This window comes from Theropithecus gelada, chromosome 12, assembly GCF_003255815.1.
Source record: "Theropithecus gelada isolate Dixy chromosome 12, Tgel_1.0, whole genome shotgun sequence".
NCBI lineage: Eukaryota > Metazoa > Chordata > Mammalia > Primates > Cercopithecidae > Theropithecus > Theropithecus gelada.
The window spans coordinates 28623643-28648316 of record NC_037680.1 but is presented as its reverse complement, the minus strand read 5'-3'; the positions used below and the strand labels follow the sequence as shown (position 1 = coordinate 28648316).

At 40.4% G+C, this 24674-nt stretch overlaps 1 protein-coding gene across 1 annotated transcript in view; it reads right to left on the bottom strand.

Moving 5' to 3' along the window:
- LYPD6 (LY6/PLAUR domain containing 6) overlaps positions 1-24674 on the bottom strand; it is a 150122-nt gene that overhangs the window by 21673 nt on the left and 103775 nt on the right. Inside the window, exons 2-3 of the mRNA XM_025404681.1 lie at positions 14898-15086; positions 3512-3610 (exon numbers count right to left, since the gene is read on the bottom strand). Coding sequence (XP_025260466.1) covers positions 3512-3610; positions 14898-15015 — 217 coding nt within the window. The 5' untranslated portion in view covers positions 15016-15086. The remainder of the gene's footprint in view (positions 1-3511; positions 3611-14897; positions 15087-24674) is intronic.

Genomic DNA, 24674 nt, shown 5'->3' with positions numbered 1-24674 from the left:
GGGAGGAAAGAGCACAAGACTCATGGGAAATAGGGCTGGCCTAACAGGAAGCTGAGGGTGGCCTCACCCCTTCTCAGGTTACAGCTTTAAGTTCCCACTCCTTACCTGATGCTCAAGGCCCTACAAAAATCACCTGGCTCCACTATTTTGGGTCCATAATCCTCTCATACAAACTAGTTGCTACTCCCAGGTCAGGTCTCTTCCCATCCACTGAGCACACCTGGGGAGTCTTGTCTCTACACCTTTGCTCTGAGTGAGCTCCTGGAAGACATGTTCTCTCCAATGCTGGACCTCCAGTTCCAAGTTGTTGAGCTACTGCAATCTTCCCAGCACGTGATGCTTTCGCTGGCCACCTCAGTCCCCAGTGGCTCTTCTTCCTGTAAACTCCCACAGCGCTTAATGCCAGGTTCCACTTGGCACTTACCTTTGTCCTGCTAATTCTGACATCTGATATGTTCAGATCCTATCGGCCCAACTAAACTGCCTGATCCCTGAAAGAAGAAACCAGATTCCTATCTTTCAATCTGTAATTCCCCAAGGGGCCTAGCATGGTTGTTTTGTATTTTGAACCTCAGTGCATGACTTTCTATTTATCCCTTTAAATTGAAGGACAAAAAGATAAAAGTAGAGGAGAAAAAAGAGAAAAGGATAAATTGTGTAGAGACCACTCTGCAATACCTTTAGGTATCTGGACTTTGAAATGATAGATTATGACCTCAAAAGAAAGCATCAAGATGGAACTTCCTCTTTTCTCTGAGAGGCATTCAAGCAGTGTTTCTGGTCCCTTGTTTTTTCTTTTTGACAGGGATATACTTGTATACCATCAAACGTGGCCCAGAGCCTACACAGAATACCAGTTCACATTCCTTTTTCCTCTGCATTATCTCCACTAAGGTTACCTCAAAGCTCAGTCAGTACCAGAAGCAGCACAGTCACATTTTGCTATGGTCTGAATGTGGCCCCCAAAGTTCATATGCAACTTAATCACCAATGTGAGGATATTAAGAGGCGGGGCGTTTAAGGAGTGATTAAGTCATGAGCATGGAGCCCTCATGAATGGGATTAGGGCCCTTATAAAAGAGCTTGAGGGAGTGGGTCTGTTCCCTTCCCCCGCTTTTGTCTTCTGTCATGTGAGGGCACAGTGTTCCTCCCCTCCACAGGATGCAGCAACAAGGTGTCACCTTGAAAGCAGAGAGACGATGCCCTTCTAGAACCTGCCGGCACCTTGACCTGGGACTTCCCAGCCTCAAGAACTGTGAGAAATAAGCTTCTATTGTTTATGTATTACCCAGTCTGAGGCATTTTGTGATAGCATCACAAGTGAACTAAAACACACTTCCCATACACTAGCTCTAACCAACGGGGTACCAGCTTCAAAAGCAAGTCAGCTAGCTTTATCGCCACAGGAGCCGCCCAAACAGGACTACATATACAAAGCAAATCATCTTGGTTTTGCCTAAAGTCACTGTTCATAATGGTTCTCAAATTTAGTTGCATATTAGAACCATCTGGAGGGCTTTTAAAAATCCTTATGCCGGCCGGGCGTGGCTCAAGCCTGTAATCCCAGCACTTTGGGAGGCCGAGATGGGCGGATCACGAGGTCAGGAGATCGAGACCATCCTGGCTAACACGGTGAAACCCCGTCTCTACTAAAAACACAAAAAATGAGCCGGGTGTGGTGGCGGGTGCCTGTAGTCCCAGCTACTCGGGAGGCTGAGGCAGGAGAATGGCGTAAACCCGGGAGGCGGAGCTTGCAGTGAGCTGAGATCCGGCCACTGCACTCTAGCCTAGGCGACAGAGTGAGACTCCGTCTCAAAAAAAAAAAAAAAAATCCTTATGCCTAGCTGGACCATTTAATATGAATCGCTGGGAATAAATCTAGGTGTTAGAGTTTTCGAAAGTTTACCAGGTAATTTCAATAGACAGCCAAGTTTGAGAAGCAGTGGTTTAACCAGATCTATTAGCAATGGTCATTCCACAGTGGGTAATGTTAGAAAATACTGGCCCATTTGGAAATGAATAGTGACTATAGGCGGCAATAAAACTTATTTTTGATTACTCAGATGGCTGGATATCTAGTTTTCAGTTAAGCCAATCTTTAGTGCTTCCATGTTTTTCTCTGTCCTGTAGACCCCATTATCATCTCTACCTAAAAGTAAACAAGAAGAGTCTAGAAATGACAACACTACATTTCTCTTATGTACAGGAGCTCCCTGTGGTTCTTGCCCCTGACTTTTCATTAGAATCAACTGCAATATTTAAAGTACCAATGTAGGGCCCTAATCTCCGAAATGCTGGTTCAATTTGTGTACAGCTGTGATTCTTAACTCATCACCTGACAACCCTTTAGAAATACAAATTCTCAGGCTCTATCTCAGACCTACTGAATCAAAAATGTAGGTGTAGAAGGGTGTGGGAACAGAAATCTATGTTTTAATAAGCCCTCTGGAAAATGATGCTGCTGCTGAAGCTTGAAAACCACTGGTCTAGGCAGGGCAAAGCTTTCAGTGATTTCTTTGAAAAGTTTCACAGGTGTTGCTACTGCACACCCTAGGTGGAGGTTCCTGGGTTAAAGAGTACTAGCTTGGATAGTTGACATTTCCTTTAATTTTGGTTTCCACGCTCTCCCAATTTCCAATCCTCCAGGAGAAGCAGAATACCACTCACTGGGCTGAATATGAGAACTCTTGTATAATTCCCGTGTTATGTTGAAAAATAATGGATTTGGTGGTGTTGTGTCCAAGCCATTTTAACAACTGAATTAGATCAGCAGTGAAACCCATCTAACTACTCAAACATTTGTCAGTAAAATTCCCTGTCCTCATTATCTCTACCCCCACCAAATAAATAGACTTTCCTCCAAAGTAAAATAGCCAGTTAACAGTGACTCTGTAGCCAAATATAACCATCTATTTTTTTATAGGATAAAAGAGACATGAATATAATGGGTATTTCTTTATTTTGAAATGAGCCTTTGGGTCAAAATTCCATGCTTCCGTTCAGTGTTCATCTCATCCTTCAAAAAAAAACTTAATAGTTTAAAAATCTCAAGGGATTTTATTTGTGCAATGATGACATTTAGAATTCTAAATTTTAGAGACTGCGTGAAAGTCTCTGGCAAGATATGTAATCAATGGAATCTTTATATGAACATCAATTCATACATTACATCAAAGAGGTTACTATGCACTGACTAATGCCTCAAAGAGTGGCAGACAGACTGGCTGTTGTCTTGTCCTACATTTCACTGGACCTGGGGGTACAGGGGAAGGTATCACCTCCTGTGGAGTACCAAAAATACTTCATGAGAAAGGAAATAATCCTATGGCTCAGTTTATGTCTCTGAGAATCTCTGATATGTTACTGGTGTGGTACAAAAGATCTAATAGCGTTAGAAAAGAGGAGCAGCTAAGATTGCAAGCATGCCTCTCTTTATACATGCACCAAAATCAAAAGGGCTGTTCACTCACAGACAGCCCAGGGGATCCCAATCAGTCTACTGAGAGTTTACCTCGAGGGCAGTAGATGTCTGGAGCCCATCGGTTGCACTCATAATTGTCTGCTGCCTTTTCACAGGTGAAACATTTAAATCCACCAGGATATGGTGTGGCTAAAAAAAAAAGGATTAAGAGAAAAGATTAATTTTTAGACAAGGCACAGAATCCTGTGAAGTTTGATGTTTTCTTCATTTTAAAGAAAGGATTCTCAAGACAACTTAGCAGTTTCTTAAACATTCAACTACCATATGACCCAGCAACTTTACTCTTGGGCATTTATCCCTGAGAAATGAACATTTGTATTCATGCAAAAATCTGTACACAAATGTCAACAGCAACTTTATTTGTCATAGCCCAAAACTGGAAATATCCTCGATGTTCTTCAGTGGGTGAATGGCTAAACAAACTGTTGGACATCCATACTATGGAACATTAGTCAGCAATAAAAACGAAGGAACTGTTACTACTTTCAACAACTTGGGTGAGTTTCCAGGAAATTATTTGGAGTGAATAAAGCCCATCCCAAAAGGTTATATATTGCATGATTCCATTTATATGACATTTTTGAAATGATTAGTGGTTGTCAGGGGTTAGGGATGGCAGAGATGGGAGTAGGTGTGGACAGGTGGGGAGAGAGGTGGGTTTGAGGCCAGCAGGAGGAACCCCTGTGCTACTGAAAGTCTTCAGTGTCTCGACTGTGGTGGAGGATACACAAACCTACACATGATAAAATTAGGTAGAACTAAACATACACACACAGAGTAAAATCGGGGAAATCAGAATGACATTGGTAGATTGACTGTATTGATATTAATATATTGGTTGTGATATTATGCTATAGTTTTTTGTTTTTTTTTTTCTTTTGGGTTTCACTCTCGTTGCCCAGGCTGGAGTGCAGTGGCATAATCTCGGCTCATGGCAACCTCTATCTCCCGGGTTCAAGCAATTCTCCTGCCTCAGCCTCCCAAGTAGCTGGGATTACAGGCATGTGCCACCATACCCAGCTAGTTTTGTATTTTTAGTAGAGACGGAGTTTTACCATGTTGGCCAGGCTGGTCTTGAACTCCTGACTTCAGGTGATCCACCCGCCTCGGCCTCCAAAAGTGCTGGGATTACAGGTATGAATCACCACACCCGGCCTATGCTACAGTTTGTCAAAATGTCCCCACTGGGACAAACTGTATAAGGAGTACATGGGATCTCACTGTATTATTTCTCGAACTCCTGGCCTCAAGGGATTTTCCAGCCTCGGCCTCCCAAACTGCTGGCGTTACAGGCATGAACTACCACACTCAGCATCACTGTACTATGTCCTAAAATTGCGTATGACTGTAAAATTATCTCAATAAAAATTTTAATTAAAAAGGCATTCTCTGGATTTCTAATAACTTACTCATGTCAACTTATACACAGATGTCAACATGCAAATAAAAATATTGGGTTGAATCATCACGAAATTTCCTGATGTTTGAGCATTTCAATCTACAAAAGTGGCAATTTCTCTGGTACACTGTAAAATTTTTATCTGGTCAGACCTGATGTCGTTATGAATCCCTGGAGATGGTGAGCCTTAGCTAAGAGAAGAGTCTTCATTGCTCAAATATATGCTGCCCATGCAGAGGTGACCCTCTTCAGGTGTGTTTTGGACCCATGTCCATAGAAGCCGGATGCTGAGGGGAAGTGGGGATGAGGCACCAGAGGCTACCAGCTCTAGCCTGAGGACTAGGCCATTCCAGGAAACCCCACTTAACTCTTCCCACCACTCCCACTGGTGAGTTTCTTCTTCCTGCCTTCAGAAGGAACCATCCTCCAAGGGCTTTTATTCTTTACCTATAAGCTCAGGTGGGGAGGGGTCACATCAGAAGGAACCATCCTCCAAGGGCTTTTATTCTTTACCTATAAGCTCAGGTGGGGAGGGGTCACATGAGATTCGAGTTCTGGAGATTGTCAGGGGCACCCAGGACCTTCCCTCCACAAAAAGATGAGGATCACCGAAGAATGTCAGGCCCAGCTGTTCTTTGTCCTTACCACTGATGTGCATTTAATTGCTTCTTAGCTCTAATTATTTGCTTGCTTCACTACTTAGAGTTTTGCCTTTCATAAACAAAACTTGTGTTGTTTAATTTGTAAAATTACCTGGCCTATTTGAAAGCTGCAAACACTCAAACACTTCATCTGCAGGAGCCAACTGTTCTCCCTCGCAGATGGCTGAGCCTGCATATCCCACTGGCGGAAATAATCATCTCAGGGTAAATTGCTCTGCCCACATGGAACCAATTAGATATGTTATCAAAAATAAATGAAGGAGAAGGCAGCAGCTTAAGGCCAGAACGATGGACCAGATATCACTTTGATTTTCACCTTGCCAAGAATAGCTGCCCATCTATGCACATGCTTGCATTACTTCACAGACCTGACTGTGACAATATCAAATAATGTAACATAATCAAAAGTAATAAGCAGTCTAAAAAAGACAAGTAATCAGAACTTTTTATGGGCCCATTTGCATGCTCTAAGTCTCTCACATAGTAACTCAAATTCGTAAACAGAATGACAGAAAAAGTGCATAGATCATTTTACAAAATGATGGAAAGCAGCTTAGACACAGCCATCCAACCACTCCATTTTCATGAGGAAATTTTAATAGGGGGAAAATGTCATATAATTGTGATAAAGAGAAGTATTTTGTAAACTATAAACAAATACTTTTTATATCTTCACATTACCCACCTATAGAAAAATGGATTACACTTGAATTGAAAGGTTCTATTTAGCTAAGGACAGGTATACCTTGTTGTATCACAATTCATTTTAGCACACTTTGCAGATACTGTATTTTTACAAGTTGAAGTTTTGTGGCAACCCGCATTAAGCAAGTCTATCGGTGTCATTTTCCAATTGCATGTGCTCACTTCATGTCTGTGTCACATTTCGGGAATGCTTGAAATATGCCAAACTTTTTCATTACTTTTGTGTCTGTATGGTGACTTGTGATCAGTAATCTCTGAAATACTATTATAATTGTTTGGGGGCACTACAAACTGCACCCACATAAAATGGTGAACTGAATAAATGTGTATGTTTTGACTGCTCCATCAACCTGCTATTCTTCCATCTCCCTCTCTCCCTCTTTCCCTGCCCCAGACCTCCATATTTCCTGAGATACAACAATACTGAAATTAGGCCAGTTAGTAACCCTACAAATGCCTCTAAGTGTTCAGGTGAAAGGAAGAGTAATACAATTTTCACTTTAAATCAAAACCTAGATATGATTAAGATTGGTGAGGAAGGCATATTGAAAGCTGAGATAGGCTGAAAGCTAGGCCTCTTGTACCAGTTAGCCAAGTTGTAAATGTAAAGGAAAGGTTCTTGAAGGAAGTTTAAAATGCTACTTTAATGAATACATGAATGTTAAGAATGTAGAACAGGCTTTTTGCTGATACAGAGAAAGTTTGAGTGGTCTGGATAGAAGATCATACCAGCCACAGCATTCCCTTAAACCAAGGCCTAATCCAAGGCAAGGTCCTAACTGTCATTAGTTCTATAAAGGCTCAGAGACATGAAGAAGGTGCAGAAGAAAAGTCTGCAGCTAGCAGAGAATGGTTCATATAGTTTAAGGAAAAAATCTATTTCCATAACATAAAATCATAAGGTAACATGGAAAGTGCTAATGAAGAAGTTGCAGCAAGTTATCCAGAAAATCTAGTTAAGATCACTGAAGATGGTGGCACTGAAAAGATTTTCAGTGTAGACAAAACAGCCTTATATTGGAAGAAGACACCTAGAACTTTCATAGCTAGAGAGGAAAACTCAATGCCTGGCTTCAAAGGACAGGCTGATTCTTTTGTTAGATGTTAATACAGCTGGTGACTTTTAAAATGAAGCCAATGCTAATTTATCATTCTTAAAATCCTTGAGACTTTAAGAATTATGTGAAATCTACTCTATCTGTGCACTATAAATGGAACAACAAAGCCTGGATGACAGCACATTTATTTACAGAATGGTCCATTGAATATTGTAAGCCCACTGTTGAGATCTACTGCTCAGAAAAAAATATTTCTTTCAAAATACTACTGCTTATTGGCAATACGACTGGTCACTCAAGCGCTCTGACGGAGATCTACAAGAAAATTAATGCTGTTTTCATGCCTGTGAACCCAACATCCCTTCTGTAGCTGATGAATCAAGAAGTCGTTTTGAGTTTCAAGTTTTATTATTTAAGAAATATATCTGTAAGCCTATAGCTGCCATAGATCATGATTCCGCTGATGAATCTGAGCAAAGTAAATTTAAAAACCTTATAGAAAGGATTAATCATCTAGGTACCATTAAGAACATTTGTGATTCACAGGAGGTCAAAATATCAACATTAACAGCAGTTTGGAAATACGTGATTCCAACCATCACAGATGACTTTGATTTCAGTAGAGAAAGTAACTGCAGATGTGGTGCACACAGCCAGAGAACTAGAATTAGAAGTGGAGCCTGAAAAAGCGACTGAATTGCTGCAATCTTATGATAGAAGTTAAATGAATGAGGAGTTGGCTTCTTATGAATGAGCAAAAAAAGCAGTTTCTTGAGATGGAATCTACTCCTGGTGAAGATGCTGTGAACATTGTTGAAATGACAAAAAAGGATTTAGAACATCATAGAACTGTTGATAAAGCAGTGGCAGGGTTTTGATAGGATTAATTCCAATTTTGAAAGAAGTTCTGCTGTGAGTAGAATGCTGTCAAACAGCATCACATGCTACTGAGAAATCTTTTGTGAAGGGCAGAATAAGCTGATATGGTAAACTTCGTTGTTGTCTTATTTTTAAAAATTGCCACAGCTACCCCAGCCTTCAGCAACCACCACCCTGATCATTCAACAGCCATCAATATCAAGGCAAGATACTCTACCAGCAAAAGGCTCAGATGATCCTTAGCATTTTTAGCAATAAAGTCTTTTTAAATTAAGATACATACATTGTTAGCAGAACATGGTGGCCAACAATGCAATCTCAGCACTTTGGGAGGCCGAGTCAGGTGGATAGCTTGAGCTCACAAGTTTGAGACCAGTCTGAGCAACACGGAGAAATCCTGTCTCTACTAAAAATACAAAAATTAGCCAGGCGTGGTGGTGAACACCTGTGGTCCCAGCTACTCAGGAGGCTGAGGCGGGAGGCTCGCTTGAGCCCAGGTGGCAGTGGTTGCAGTAAACCGAGATTGCACCACTGCACTCCAACCTGGGCCACAGAACCAAACCCTGCCTCAAAAAAAAAAAAAAAAAAAAAAAGGAAAAAAGATATGCATGTTGTTTTTTAGACATAATGCTATTCCACACTTACTAGACTATGGTATAATGTAAATGTAACTTTTATATGCACAAGGAGACCAAAAAAATTGCATAACTTGCTTTATTGTGGTTGTTTTGTTGTGGTGGTGTGGAACTGATCCTGCAATAATCTCTAAGGTATTCCTGTACATGTCTGAAGAATTAAAATATCAAAAACAAAACAGGTTCTCAAACGCCAAAGTCATGCAATACTCTTGCAGATATTTTAACTAATCATATAAAATATTTTAGGAAATTGTCCTGATTTGATACATTAAAAAATAGTTTCCCTATCAAGTTTAAAATACTCAATACATAAACAACTTTCAAAGATTGGACTTTAAAATAGCTTGTAAAATTTGAAGTGGAATGATCAAAGTAGACATTTTGGAAAAAAAAAAGATATAAAGCATTTGTCAAAGAACAGCATTTCTCAAAAAAATGATCATCATATTCACCAAGGTTTATGGCTGCAAGCTACCCGTACCACTTCAGTTTGCATGATTAATTCACTGGGGCATCAAATTTTATCTGTTCTGTCACTGCAGCCAGTAAAATTTTTGGATGGAATATTGAATTAGTTATTCCTGGAAACTTTCCCATCAAAGAGATAAATTAAGAATTCTGAATGAAGACTGACAATCCAACTACTCCAAGAACAAACTTATTGAGACCCTCACCCTAGTAAGTTGTAGTGTTCCCAAATTTGAATTACTTAATAGACTTTTCAAAATGATCTTTTGTGAGACAAGTGACATACTAAATCAAACACTTATTTCTTACATAAACAGGCCTGGATTCTGAAATTAACCCAAAGTATACTGAAATTTAAACAGGAATGGGGACTATAATACTATGGCAGCAAAATGAAGCTTTGCTTAAATTCATTTATCTCTGAGTTTATCAGCATGTATCACTGACAGTTAACCAAATTATCTCATTTTGGGTGAATTTTCTTTTAGAATCTACAGTTCCATTATCTGTGCAGTCTCAATGGTTAGAGTTTAATATTTGCTTGTAGGAACTTTTATTGACATCTTGGCAGGTAATACCAATTAGTGAATAATCACACCCTGATTAATGACAAATCTCTGCAAACATACTGCTTTAGGTGGATAATTAAGGTATAATACCAAGTAAATGGTTAAATTCTTCCCTCTTGAGATATTTCGCCAAAAATGAGGTCTACAGATGAACAACTATCACTATCTCCAGTGACTTGCTAACTGACACTGCATCTGATAAAGAGGTTTTTTTTTAAAAAAAAAAAAGGACGGAAAGAGGTTCCTAAGAGATGTGCTATTTGCTTCTTTGTTACTTCAAAGCATTGCAGAGCAAGCGGAGTTTCAAATTGTTGTGGCCCCAGCTGTGAATGAATCTAATTTGGCTCTTGATCACAGAGTTAATAAGCTCAGTACCCTGTATTTCAGGGCGTAAGTCCTTGGTCCCTTAAGGGAAGGTGATTGTAAAGAAAAAAAGAAATGCCAAAGTGCCCAGTTACTTCCTGTAAAATAATCTGTCCATTAACTCTCATGGTCAGCCATAGTTCAACCGACCATAATTCATTTGTACGGTATCAGAAAAGATTTAGTCTTTGTTTCCACCTCTTGGAACTTCTGCCTAGACAAAGGCCTTCAGTTACCAAAACCGTGGTGAGAACAGACTTTTGTTTTGAAAGGTACGCTGATGTGTAACGCATCCAAACATTTTTTGATTCTTACCAAATTAACTTCCATTGTTTCTGAAAACTGGATGCAAATATAAAAATTCTAGAAATCTAATAAATGTTTTTTCTCAGTCCACTTGGCAACAAAATATTGTGAGTACAATTTTAACAGGGACATATTTCTAACAGAAAAAAATACATTATCTGGTACCTTCCCAGAAAGTCCTCTTATTCTCCAAGATTTATGTAATATAGTCTGAACAAACTTATCTGGCTCTCTACGTGGGCACAAACAAGCCCCCACAGGAATACAGCTCTTTGGTGCACATGATTAAGGAAAGATTGAAAACATGCAACCAGAGGAAAATTGGATATTCTTAGGAAAGGTTTCCTTCTATTCAAAGGAAAGAAACAGAGGCCAAGAATAGGTTGCAGCCACTTCGTATATTAAATTCTGCTATCTCTTATGATGTCTGACTACCAAATAAGCAGCTCCATTTCTCTTAATACTAACTCTTGTTTTGAAAGTTTTTATTTGATTTGGTATTTTAATCATAGGCTGGGAAGAAATTCACTTTTCACATAAAAACAAGCAAAGAAAAAAACAACAACAAATGACACAAGGATTATAGAAAAGAACATTATTGACGACACTGCTTCAGATTTGAAAGCCATGAAGTTTCTTTCTTTTAAATGTTCAGAAACTTCAAAGATTAGGAAACCAGAGAGCAAAAAAGATTAGTCATGGGAGGCTGAATTTTCCCAGCCTGGGTTCCAATCTCTCCCCAGTTATCGTCAGTGATGGCTGTTCTGGGCATTGGAATGAGGAGAAAATGGCTTCTGCTTGTCTGGTACAGAAAATGTGTGTGTGTTCTCATGCCTCCAGCATCACTACATTCCTCCTTCAGCAGGTTCTGAGCTTCATGTTACATATTGTAACATTAATGAAATGTGGCTCACTCACAAAAGAACCCTGTTTGTGCCTTCATCTACAAAGTGAGGTGACTACATAAATAATTCAAAACCAAACTAATCCCAGACTTCCCTCATATATTTTTTACCGTCTATGTTCAACAGATACCTGCTTATTTGTAGAGACTACATCTTACTACGGTCTATTGCTCAAGGACAGAGAACCATGCCATTTAAAAAATCAAAGTGTGAAAACACACACACCACAAACTTCTAAAATAGTTCAAAGAAATTAGAAGTTAACGCTGATTTAAAAGTGGACAGAACAGGCCGGGCGTGATGGCTCACACCTGTAATCCCAGCACTTTGGGAGGCCGAGGTGGGAGGATCATGAGGTCAGGAGATCAAGACCATCCTGGCTAACACGGTGAAACCCGTCTCTACTAAAACTACAAAAAAAAAAAAAGAATTAGCCGGGTGTGGTTGTGGTTGCCTATAGTCCCAGCTACTCGGAAGGCTGAGGCAGGAGAATGGCGTGAACCCAGGAGGCGGAGCTTGCAGTGAGCCGAGATCGCACCACTGCACTCCAATCTGGACGACAGAGCGAGACTCTGTCTCAAAAAATAAAAAAAATAAAAATAAATTGACAGAATAAACAAAGTTCTGGCCAAGTAGGAGCCATTCATAGTAACTTCACTCTAACAAGAATTTATACAGTATTCCCATAAGTTATGGAGGGAGACTCTAACGAGAACTTGGACCCTGATCTGCTGGTGAATCATCTACTTATAATCTCCCTTAGGAAGAACTTCTGTCCTTCTCCATATCTCAAAATCATATCAGAAAACTTCACCAATTCTTTTTCTTTTACTTTTATTTGTATTTGTTTTATGCTGCATTTATTCCTATGCCATATGTTTTTGTTTCTTCAGTTTCTTCCGGGATATCTTTTTCTTCTCTGCAACCTCCTCTTCTGGTTTAGGAACAATTTGATTCTTTTCAGTAAGGGTCACCTCGATGTGACAGGGGGAGCTCATGAACGGCTCTTTAAGTAAGTTCAGCCATGCATCTTGGATCCCTTGCTCACCTGGATAGGCTCAATGACCAGGAAATCTACATCTAAACCCTTAAGTACAGCATGACTCTGTGTTTTTAAGCACGGGCGGCAAAAAATTAGCACTCTTTTCAGGCCACTGATCCTGTGTTCAGCCTAGCTGTTTGGCCTGGGCCCACCTACCAACTCTACCATTGTAATGTTAGAATGGTAGACATTCGTTTTGTAAAATGACATCTTTCAGACAACTTAGTGGCTTTTTGCACAGGCATACACTTGATGGCCTGGGCACTTTCACAGGCGTTCTTAAAGTGAACATGAAGATCTGAACCCTGATTTGCATGATTTGGTTTTCCAGGTCAAGTTTATAGTGAACTATTTTTACAGATCACCTCAGGCCAGTGAGGGGAAGAGGAAGCCCTACTAATTCTTTACATATGGCGAGTTTCTTCTAATCAGGCCATGGCTTTATTTAATTAACATTGGTCATATGAGCAGAACTTTTCCATCAATTTTTCAAGAGCAGAAGTGATTTCCCTCGGCTTGCAAGACTCAGCCTTCAAGACCTCCTTTTGAAATTGACTTTCCAAATAGAGGCCCACCACACAGGGCACTGACCCACTACACTACTGAGGCAGAAGTGGTGTGTGTGTTGTTAAATCCAATCACCTTAATTCTCCTTCCCACTCTGTGTGTACGATCACAGCCTCCGTGTAGGTCCCGTGTGGACCTTTTCTGCAGCCCAGTTACTACTGAGTCTGTCACTGAAGTTGAGAAAGAATCACACAGAAGCTGAAAACTCTGGCAATCAACCCGAAGAGACAGAAACCTGGGTTTTCGATTCACCAAGTCTTATAAAGTAGCAAGCCTGTTTGGAGAAAACAGCAAAATGCAATCTAGAAAACAGAACAAATATGAAAGCACCTTCTCTTCATGCATATTATTAAAATAAAAAGCCCCACGAAACAAGCAGTCATATAAGTCTTCCATATGATTAACCAGTGGGCACCAGACTATACTGGTAAGAGGGTACAGAGACAATAGAAATCTAAAGACATTATCTGCTGCCTATTAAAAGTGTATGGGAGTTATACAACACTGGAGCAGTATATTCTCAGCACCCCCAGTTTACTAAGCCAATGATAATAAAAGCAACAATGTAAACAACCATTTGATTGCTGGTGTGGTATAGGCCTAGTGATTTACAGATATTATTTCTGTTCCATAAAATAATGCTACAGAGTATGTACTATATTACTTTATCACTTTAGAAAAGACAAAATTAACACAAAGAACTCTCCTAACATTGATTGAGCATTTCCTATGTCTCACACTCAGTGCTAAGTGCTTCATACACGTTTTAAATTTAATCTTCACAATGACAGGGAATTTATTTTAAGTCAAAAGGCCACAAAGTAGCCAAGCTAGTTGCTGACCCTAGTGGGTGGACTCCAAGCCCCAGGGCATTCTGCATACCACCTCTCAGCTAACCCAGAACATGCAGACATTAAATATTCCAACCACGTGGATTGAAGGAGTCCACATGGCTGCCTTCACTTTGTAGACTATGCGATCCTCAAAAGCAAGGACTGTGTTTGATTTGCCTTTATGCTTTCAAGCCTATCACAATCCTTGACACACAGTGGACACTGAAACTATATGTGTTGAGCAGAGCATTTCAAAAGAGTCATACACCTTGGGGCAAAAGCTGAAGGTCAGAATACACACAATACAACCAGCTCTCACCTCAACAGGGGCAATAGAGGAGACGATTCATACAAACAGACACAATAAATACAAAGATAGAGAACGAAAGCGGAAGTCAAACTGCTGTGTTTCCTAAAGTGTGATCCTTAGAATATCTGTAGCAGAAGTACTCGAAGTTCTTGATGAAAGCAAAAATCCACAGGTACAGCCTGAGATACATGCAAATCAGAAACTCTGGGGCAGGGATCCGGGCATCTATGTTATTATGCATTCCCTAGATAATTCTTAAATATAGGAAACCAAAAGGAGGCAGAGGGCATTGGAAGTTGGAGGAGGAAATTATGCTGAAATTGAGAATTAGATGCACAGAGAGGAAGACCAGCTATTATCTCACCTATAAAGGATTGATCTTTTACAAACAATCCTCCTTCTGGGATATGGTGGTTCACTTTAACAGCCGACTTAGGACCGGCATGAGTACAAGGGGAAGAGTGTTCAGAATCAGAGTGATTGTGTAGGGAACAGAGAAAACAAGCCCAATAATTTGCCTTAACACCACCAAAAATCTTCTTGTGAAAAGGTGAGGGTAAAGCATAAAATATCTTTTGTAAATTGCCGCGCCCCCCTAATTAAATCACCAGAGGTTTTCATTATACTGAAGGATGCCTTCTCCTGGCTGGTTTTGGAACCACTTCTTATTTGAGATAAAGTGATATTTCTGCAGCAAAGAGAACAGTCTTACTTGAAGGGTGGAGGTAGATAATGTCTTTCACTGTGAAGTCTCGGGACTGAGCAGCTTTCAGACAATCCGCCAGCAGGCTCAGGAGCAGGAGCCAGGCCAGAGCAGGGCCAGGTTCCATGGCAGACCGAAGCGTCACTCATACAGAGGGCCTGGGAGCGGGCACTCAGGACGACAGCAGAGAACTTGCACCTGAAAAATGAAGAATCATCTCAGTGATCAACTGCAGAAAGCCACAGGAGGCTTGGCTGAGCTCCCGTGCTGGTAAGATGGGATGGAGGGGAACAGGGCATAAGGAAGTGGGTAGACATGGAGAGAAACTTGATCAACAGTAATTTTAGAGAACTTAGAACATTCCAGCCCAGAGACAGTCTTAATCAGGTTTCTAAGGCTCAATTGGTTAGCCATCCCGTCTTACACTCAGCAGAGACTGTATCAAGACAGACTGAATTTTAATGAAATCCAGCTACTTTTTGCCAGGAGGCCATGGGATGGCTGTCAGAGTACGACAAAGAAGTCAGGAGCAAAAGCTCAGAAGCATTTCCCTGAGAATGGTGCAGGTCAGATAGGGAGTGCAGCCATACTGGGCCACGGTGTCCATGCAAACCTGTACAGGGCAGACTTTCAGATTTGGGAAAACAAACAAATACAGGAAAGCTGGTCTTTCCAAAATTAAAAAGTGCCTCCGTAACACAAAATCTCCTTAATGTAACTAATATTTGTTGGCCAGGTACTACTGAAGTCCTTTATGTATATCCATTTATTCTCCCAGCAACCCTATGAGGTAGGCACAATTATTAACCCATTTTGGATAAACTGGGGCTCAGCAAATAAATAGCAGATCTGACTCCAACCCAGGCAATGTGGCTTTGGAGTCTGCATTTTTAAACACTAGGCAATTCTGTGTTCTCAAGACTGACTTAAGGGGTATTTAAAAAACTGATTGGATGGGCGCGGTGGCTCACGCCTGTAATCCCAGCACTTTGGGAGGCCGAGGCGGGTGGATCGCCTGAGGTTGGGAGTTCGAGACCAGCCTGGCCAACAAAGTGAAACCCAGTCTCTACGAAAAATACAAAAAATAAGCTGGGTGTGGTGGTGGGTACCTGTAATCCCAGCTACTTGGGAGGGTGAGGCAGGAGAATCGCTTAAACCTGGGAGGCGGAGGTCGCAGTGAGCTGAGTTTGCACTGTTGCTTTGCACTCCAGCCTGGTCAACAAGAGTGAAACTCCATCGGGGGCTGGGGGGAAGAACTGATAAGATCGTGTTGTCGCTATAGCACGAAGTGATTATTATCTACTCTGTCCTTTATTCTGATTGTCCTTTTTTCACTCAAAATTGAGGAAAAGACAATCTGTAATAAGGCTGAATTGCTCTGCTTACTGGGAATGCGGAGATCTGTCTTAATTTTTATATAGGTGCTATTCTCTTGCTATCTTCTTGGTTTCCTATAAAGCTTATTCCTCATGTTCTACTACTTTTCTAAGTACCATTATCTCTATTCCTCTGCCAGGAGTCAAGGTTATTCATTTTATTTTAACCTAGCTGAAAACCAACAATTTTGATATTTTGTTTAATATAAATGTTCAACAAGATTTTTTAAATGCATAACAAAAGAATTCCAAAATTTGTAAAAATACGTATGCAAGGAAATATATTATGAAACAGAAACTCAGTAGAAAAAATCAGTATGACCCAATCAGATCTAGAATATACTACAAAGCAAAATTAATCAAAACACGATAGAAAGTGTAAAAATGAATTTAGAAAGTAGAACACTCTAAGGAGCCCAGAAATAGACCCAACTGTTTATAGGGTGCAAGCAATTGTTCAAAATTACAGAACAGGACACAGGTTAAGTTAATAGTATTATAACTTTCTTAAATTTTTTTTTAAATAGATGAAGCCATAAAATGCATAACACGCTAAATTACTTCCAGATGTGTTGATTATTCTTTTTTAATTGGCAAATTGTCAGAAAACAGAGTAGAGCTCTCTTATCACTTGTAACAGCTTGCTAATGCCAACCTTGCTAATTTCACGCTCACTACGCCATCTTCTGTTTACAATTTAATTCCCCAAGCAAACCTGGCATTCAGGAAGAGAATGGGCCACTCAATCACTTAGTAAGTATGACTGCCAGGCACTGTGCTGGGCACTTGGTTGAACAATGTGATGAAAAAACAAATATCCACCAGTATCTTTCCCTTGCAAGTTAGCAGCCAAGTGACAGAGACAAACATCACTTCATCTTGAAAGAATGCAACAGTGCTTCTTTCCACATCCATCTGGCTTTTCTCTGCCAGCATGGTGAGGTTGGTAAGGTGAGGCTGCACCTCTGGGACAGGTCTGCACAGCACCCCATGGAGACCTGGCAGCACCATGGCCAATACCCCCATCTCCTCCCAATCTGTATGTAGCAGGGCTCAGATTGAGAGTCAGAGATCAAAATGGCATGAACATTATGTGTGTAACTATAAACAAAAATGTGAACAAAAGCACAGACAAAAGACCAGAGAGGAAAATACAAAATTAAGATAGCAAAGACATGGTGTATGAGTTAGCCCAGGCTGCCATGACAAAATACCATAGACTGGGGGGCTTATACAACAGAGATTTCTCACAGTTCTGGAAGCTAGGAAGTCCAAGATCAAGGTGTCAGCAGGGCTGCTGTCTCCGGAGGCCTCTCTTCTTGGCTTGCTGATGGCTTTGCCCTGCATGCATAGTCCTGGTGTCACTTCCTCTACTCATAAGAACCCAGTCAGACTGGATTATAATCTCAGCTTTATGGCCTCAGTTAGCCTTAATTACCTCCTTAAAGGCTCTATCTCCAAATACAATCACATTCCAAGGTACCAGCGGTTAGGCTTCAACATATGAATTTTGAGGGCACACATTTCAGCCCATTGCATGTTTTGTGTTGTTGTTGTTGTTTTGTTTTTTAGGTAACATTTCCTCCCACATGACATGTCCCAGTGATGATAATGTTTCATAATTTTGAGAGAGTGTAATTGATCTGAGGTGACACAGAGTACTGTAAACTCCTTCCCAGGTTACAGGACCATGAGCTCCTCATGACAGGAACTTGCCATGATTATCCTTACTTTCCCTGCCTCAGACCCTGGCCACAGAGAGGGCTCCGAGAGCCTCTGTGGAGTGGATGGGAACATTTATGTCAGACTATTCTAATACCTCAGGGGTGGCCTCTTGCCCTCCACTCCTTTTCTTCGTCAACTCATCCTTTGTTTTGCCATAAGAGATGAGTGATAAAAACATCATCACATCGGCTAAAAACAAAAATCCAGATCCATGCTATAGAAAAAGACTTAATTTGAAGCCATGTATACTATATCTTTTATGACCAAAAATATGAGCAAGTGGGAGTGAGAAATGTCTTGAAGGCATCGTTAAAAATTCACAGTATCAAGAATATGAAAAATTATCTTCATAGTAAAGTGAACAGTAAAGCAAACTCATGGCAAAGTTTCAATGGATGAGGATTAAGTATAGCAGAGCTTTTGTTCTGGTTACTTTTTGGAAAAAAGTAACGACTTATAAAACTATGTGGCATCACTTCAATTTTTAACTTACTCTTCCAGGTAATCTTATGAAGCATTTTCCATTTTTGTTTTGTTGCCTTTAATAGTGTGTTTAAATTGTCAAACATGCTTCCCCCCTTCCCTCCACCATACCACTTATTTATCATCTAATTGGTTTGCAAATATCTATGTGCAGAACTAAGAGTGATCATGGTACCTCCATGGTGCCTAACATAGATGACGGGCTGATGGGTGTAGCAAACCACCGTGGCACATGTATACCTACGTAACAAATCTACACGTTCTGCCCATGTATCCCAGAACTTAAAGTATGATAATAATATAACAAGAAATGGTGGGCGATGTCTTCACAACATATCATGCTTCCACACCCTTTCTGATAAAATTATACACTAATGCTAATGATATATTAAAGGACAATACCAAAAAGCCAAGGCTCAGGTCTAAAAGGAGATGGATATTTTTACAGAGCAGTCACAGAGTACATACACGGTGTGGGGGAAACGCCATAGGGCTGCAGGGAAATGGACCCAGTAGCAGGGATGTGGCAGCAGGAACTTGGCCTCTGTGGAGAATAGTCTTACATGTTTTCATGTGAGATAGGGAACTAAAACCAGGCTCACAGCATAAAACTAGGGACTGGAGTATAGCACTCTGCTTATAGAAGCTAAAAAACCCAAACGGCCAAAAATCCCAAACGGCTACAATTGCTGCTTGAAGCTGTGACTCATAACAAGCAGGGTGCCTCATGAGAAAACGAAGTTCCTGCTTTGCAGCCAGGAACTAAACCAAGTCCCCCACAGCTTTCTCGACTGTATGGCAATATCTCGACATCAAAAAAAATTTTTTTTTACTTGTATAAAAGATGCTGATGGAGGTCAGGAGCGCATTGCCTTGTATCGCCTTCCAAGGCCACATCCTGTGTGTGCACAGGATGGTGGGTCAGCGTAGATGAAATTAAAGCAACTACTTCATTCTTTACAAGAGATCCACCTCTACTCATCATAGGAAAGAGCAAGCTGAATTCTTTAGGCCTGATTTGTTTAGCACAAGTTTTCAAATTTGGGGGATTCAAATAATTTTTTAACATTGAATTTCATGTGTTTAATGCTGAATTTACATATTCTTAAAGTACTTGAATTCTAATTCTCCCAATACCTTTTACTTGTAAAATCATTTCTTCTTTGGAAAAAAAAGAGTATGTCTTTTCTAGGTTTATGTATAATTAGAAAAAGGACTGAAAAGATAGACACCAAAATAATGTAGGATTTAGGGAGTATTTTAATATTCATTTACATGTTCAAAACATCTTAATGAGCAGGTATTATTTCATAGAGAAAAAAACTTTTAATAACATTTTTCAAAGAATGAGTTTGACAGACTTTTTATGCACAAGTCAGATTTTCACCTAAAACCAATGAACATAACCTCAAAATAGTCATATGTCTTCTAAAATAATAGATTCAATATGAAACAGAATGTTCTCTCTTCTCTTACCATGCCCTTCCCTGGTGTCCTAACACTATTTGGAAGATGCACACCTAAGACAATGAGGCAAAGGGGGAAAAGAGAGATGGAAATGAATCTAGAAAACGGGAGGCAATGTGCTCGTAGGGTACTATGCTGCTCACCACCTCAAATCACGTCACAACGGTAGAAGATTAAGAGGAAGGCCTGCATCTTTGTGTAGCCCGTGGAAGGAGAAAGGGAGAAGTCATCTGCCTGGTTCCTTCCTGCTTGATCCAGTTCCACTGATCAAGCTTCACTCCACAAGGAATTCCCTCCGTCCCCTACACTTCAGCAGCCAGAATGGATGGCCATAGCCCAGTGTGGAGGGACCTCTGATCAGGAAACACAAAGCAAGCACCTGGCACGGAAATCTGAGGTTTCTTTTATTGTACGAACATACGATGTTTATCCATTATCAGATGATATACATTGGGTGATTTTCACTTTTTGGCTATTATGAATACTGCTGCTGTTAACATTCACATACATGTTTGTGTATGGACATATGCATTCTGTTTTTCTTGGGTATATGTGCAGGAGTGGAACTGCCGGGTCTTGTGGTCTTATGTTTTACTTTTGGAGGAACTGCCAATTTTCTACTGAAGCTGCACTATTTTACATTCTCATCAGCAATGTATGTGTTCCAATTTCCCCACATTCTCACTGACACTTTCCTTTCTTTTTAAAAAAAATTATAGCCATCCCAGTTGCTGTGAAGTCTATCTCACGCTGGTTTTGACCTGTATTTTCCAAGCAACCAGTGATGCTGAACATCTTTTCATGTGCTTATTGGCCATTTGTACATCTTCTCTGGAGTGACGTCTATTCACATCCTTTGACCAATATTTTGCTCGAATATTGACTAATTATTTTTGAGTTGTAAGAGTTCTATATTCTGTATTCTAGATCCTTTTCAGGTAAATGACTTGCAAATATCTGCTCCCATTCTGTGTTGTCTTTTACTTTCTTGATGGAGTCCTTTGATCTATAAAAGTTCTTAATTTTGATAGAGCCCACACATTATTTTTTATAAACATAGATTTTGTTCCCTTATGAAAGTACGACCAACACAGGACTAAAAAAATGCATACAATGCACAGTAAAAGAACTTGTCTACTTTATAGTAGACAAGACTGTATTTTTCACCTCTCTTTTCCATGAGAAAAACAGGATGGGCAGGACTGTTTATTCATATCACCGACTGTTTACATTCCTGCAATAAATCATGGAGCACCACTCACTCTATTAGTATTTTCTAGGAACTGAAAAATGAAAGATGGGTGGCATGCATTCACAATTAACCTAATAGCTACTGAAATACAAGCTCTGCTCAGGGGATGTATCTTTTCCTCACAGATTCTCAGTAGTTGATGGGGCTTTAATCCACAAACCTCACAAATGTGATGCTGGACATGTTCAGATATGAAGTCTTTCCTGGGACTTTGATGCTTTTCCACAAAATCTGCGGTGCCTTTGGACTGTTTCAGACATTTAGAAAAGACATGTGTTTCCATTTTATGATGTTGCTATTTGAATATGCACTGCGTATCCTGTCCCTGAATACGGTTCTCTTTATGAAGAAGTACACTTTCATTTTCACAGCTCTGTGACCTTTCATTTGTTATTTATGAGCTTTTGCAAATCTAATGCCACTCTGACAGATTTAATTTGTGCTCTAAATTACCTTTGCATGAGTTACTCAACTGCTGGTTTTATTCCAATGGATTACTTGCTACATTCCAAAACAGGAAAAAAAAAAAAATTTAGTTCAAGATCTATTGGACTTCCTCCACTTCAGAGAAAGTTGAGAGGCCGGGCGCGGTGGCTCACGCCTGTAATCCCTGCACTTTGGGAGGCCGAGGCGGGCGGATCACGAGGTCAGGAGATCGAGACCATCCTGGCTAACACGGTGAAACCCCGTCTCTACTAAAACACAAAAAATTAGCCGGGCGCGGTGGCGGGCGCCTGTAGTCCCAGCTACTTGGGAGGCTGAGGCAGGAGAATGGCGCGGACCCGGGAGGCGGAGCTTGCAGTGAGCCGAGATCGCGCCACTGCACTCCAGCCTGGGCGACAGAGTGAAGACTCTGCCTCAAAAAAAAAAAAAAAAAAAAAAAAAAAGAAAGTTGAGAAATGTTTCATTCTGAACCTTCACTCTGTGGATGGTACTAGACAATATAAAAGAGGATTTCTACATCAGTCACAGGCAAAGTGCTAGGACCATCACCCAGGTCAAGTTTTACAAGTCTACACCCTAATTACTATTTCATGTACAGTCTATAAAATGAGATACTTCCACTTAAACTGGTCACTAGTAGAAAATTAAGCACTTTGGAAGCTATCTTAAGAAACAAGTACTAAATTTCAAAATCTCAGGACTAGATCAACATATAAGCAATTATAAAGTGGCAAACAAACACAAATCTAAATACTTCAATGCTATTCAAACAGAAATTTTAAAATGCCTAATACAAGAGCAGAATGGAAATCTGAAGCCTAAAAGATCACAATCAATCTTGATTTAATTTTTAATATGGTGGTACCTTAGTTACCTGAAAAAGTTAATACAGTTTCCAAAAGTAAAAACTAAAGGTAGGTCTTTCTAAAGCTAAGTCTCCTTAAATATATCACTCTGACCACAGGCACCTTTCTTGCAATTCGGGAATTGCTCAAGACATGCCCTGCTTTAAAAATTTGTCTGGGGGCTGGGTGCGGCAACTCACGCCTGTAATCCCAGCACTTTGGGAGGCTGAGGCAGATGATCACTTGAGGTCAGGAGTTCAAGACCAGTCTGGCCAACATGGTAAAACCCAATCTCTACTAAAGATACAAAAATTAGCTGGGCATGGTGGCGGGCACCTGTAATCCCAGCTACTCCAGAGGCTGAGGCAGGAGAATTGCTAGAACCCGGGAGGTGGAGGTTGCAGTGAGCCGAGATCACGCCAATGTATTCCAGCTTGGGTGACAGAGTGAGACTTCATCTCAAATAAATAAATACATAAATACATAAATAAATAAAATTGTCTGCAAATTCTTTCACATGTCTCCATTGAGATGTGAGGTCTACATCTTGTCATTTTTGACTCTGGGTCAACTTTACTAACTAGTTGACCAAAGTGTGGTATAAATGATGCTATGTGATTTCAAAAGCTAGGTCACAGAGGGTTATGCCACTTACACCTGGTACTCTGGAATAATTATGCTGAAGTTCTGAGACACCATGTAAGCAGCCTAAGTGCCTTAAGGCTGCCATGCTATGAGGAAGCCCAAGTAGTCCACAAGGAGCTACTGAGACTTCATGAAAAAAGAGAGCTGCTCAGCCAACCCCCAGGGGCTCCAATCCCAGCTCCTCCCTTTTATTCCATAGCCACAGTTACCTTGCAACTGCATAGAAACTTCCAGAAAAGCCTAGCTTAGCCCTTCTCACATTCCTGACCCATGGAAATCATGAGAGAAAATAAAATGATTGTTACTGCCTTCCAGCCACTAAGGTCTGTGGTGACTTGCAAAGCAGCTACAGATACCGAAACACAAGGGAGTGGAGCTAAAGAGCTAACTAGAAATTACAGATCAGCTCATGAAGACAATTGCATTTTTAAGAACACAATGGTTGTAAGGTACAGAAATCCCAATAAAATAGGCTGTAACTAAAACTGCAACTGGGATGGAAGGGGAAGCATTTTACTGTCTCACCTAACCATCTAGTTTAGACATGGCTGGACTTTTAGCCTTGTTTTCAGGAATTTTCATCCCTCAACTTTGCTCTGCCCCCTCTTTTACTTTTATTCTCATCAGGTCCTCCCAAACTACAGTCACCAGCAGTTCCAAAAGCATTCTCCAGAAGTCTCTTTCCAAAATGTTTCAAGAAAAGCTCTAAGAAAGGAGGGAGGCCCATCTTTGGACCAAGAATTGGCCAGAGGAATGTGTCACTCCACTTGCCCAGGGTTGCGTCACTAGCATGTAGCTGGAACAAGAGCAAACATGTAATTTTTATTGAAATCACAAGGTATGAGAGTGCGGGAGGTATTGGTTTCCCACAGGAAAACCTAGGTGTTTCAAACTGAAGCAGAAGGACTGACTAGATGCTGGGAGAACAAAACCACAGATGACCACTACAACAACAATACAGAGTTTGAACAACCTCCTTAGCCTAGGCATGCAAATGAAGCTAAAGGTTGCTCTGGTGAATATTTTTGCAAATACCAGAAGATAGACGTGTTCCTTATTGACATGTTACCTATTGATAAGTAGGAATGTTACCTATTTTCTTCTCTAAAACTTGAATACCACTCCATTACAATTTTTCAAATCAATATATAAGGTTGAAACAATAAAACCAAAGTTCTAGGGGGCATTTGCAATTCATTCTGCTCTATACTTTCCCCTTCTTATGGGAATGAGTCTTCTGCTAACACCAATCATGTGTTACTATTGAAGAGCTTCACATTCTTACATGGCCCATCCTACTGGCTACTGTTATTTGGGTCAGTGTTGGACATTTTCGCCAACTCTGGCCAATTACAAGTCTTTCTGAATATTTTTCAAGTGAGAATGGAAAAATAAACCAGTCTTCTCTGGTACAGGAGCCCCCAAGGTGTGACATGCAGGAACATGTGTATGCCATGTTCCTCCCATCATGGATGAGGAAGAAGAGAATGAAGGTCGTTGCTGGCTAAGAGAAACAGGGATGAGAAAGAATCAGAAAAGGCCCAACTCT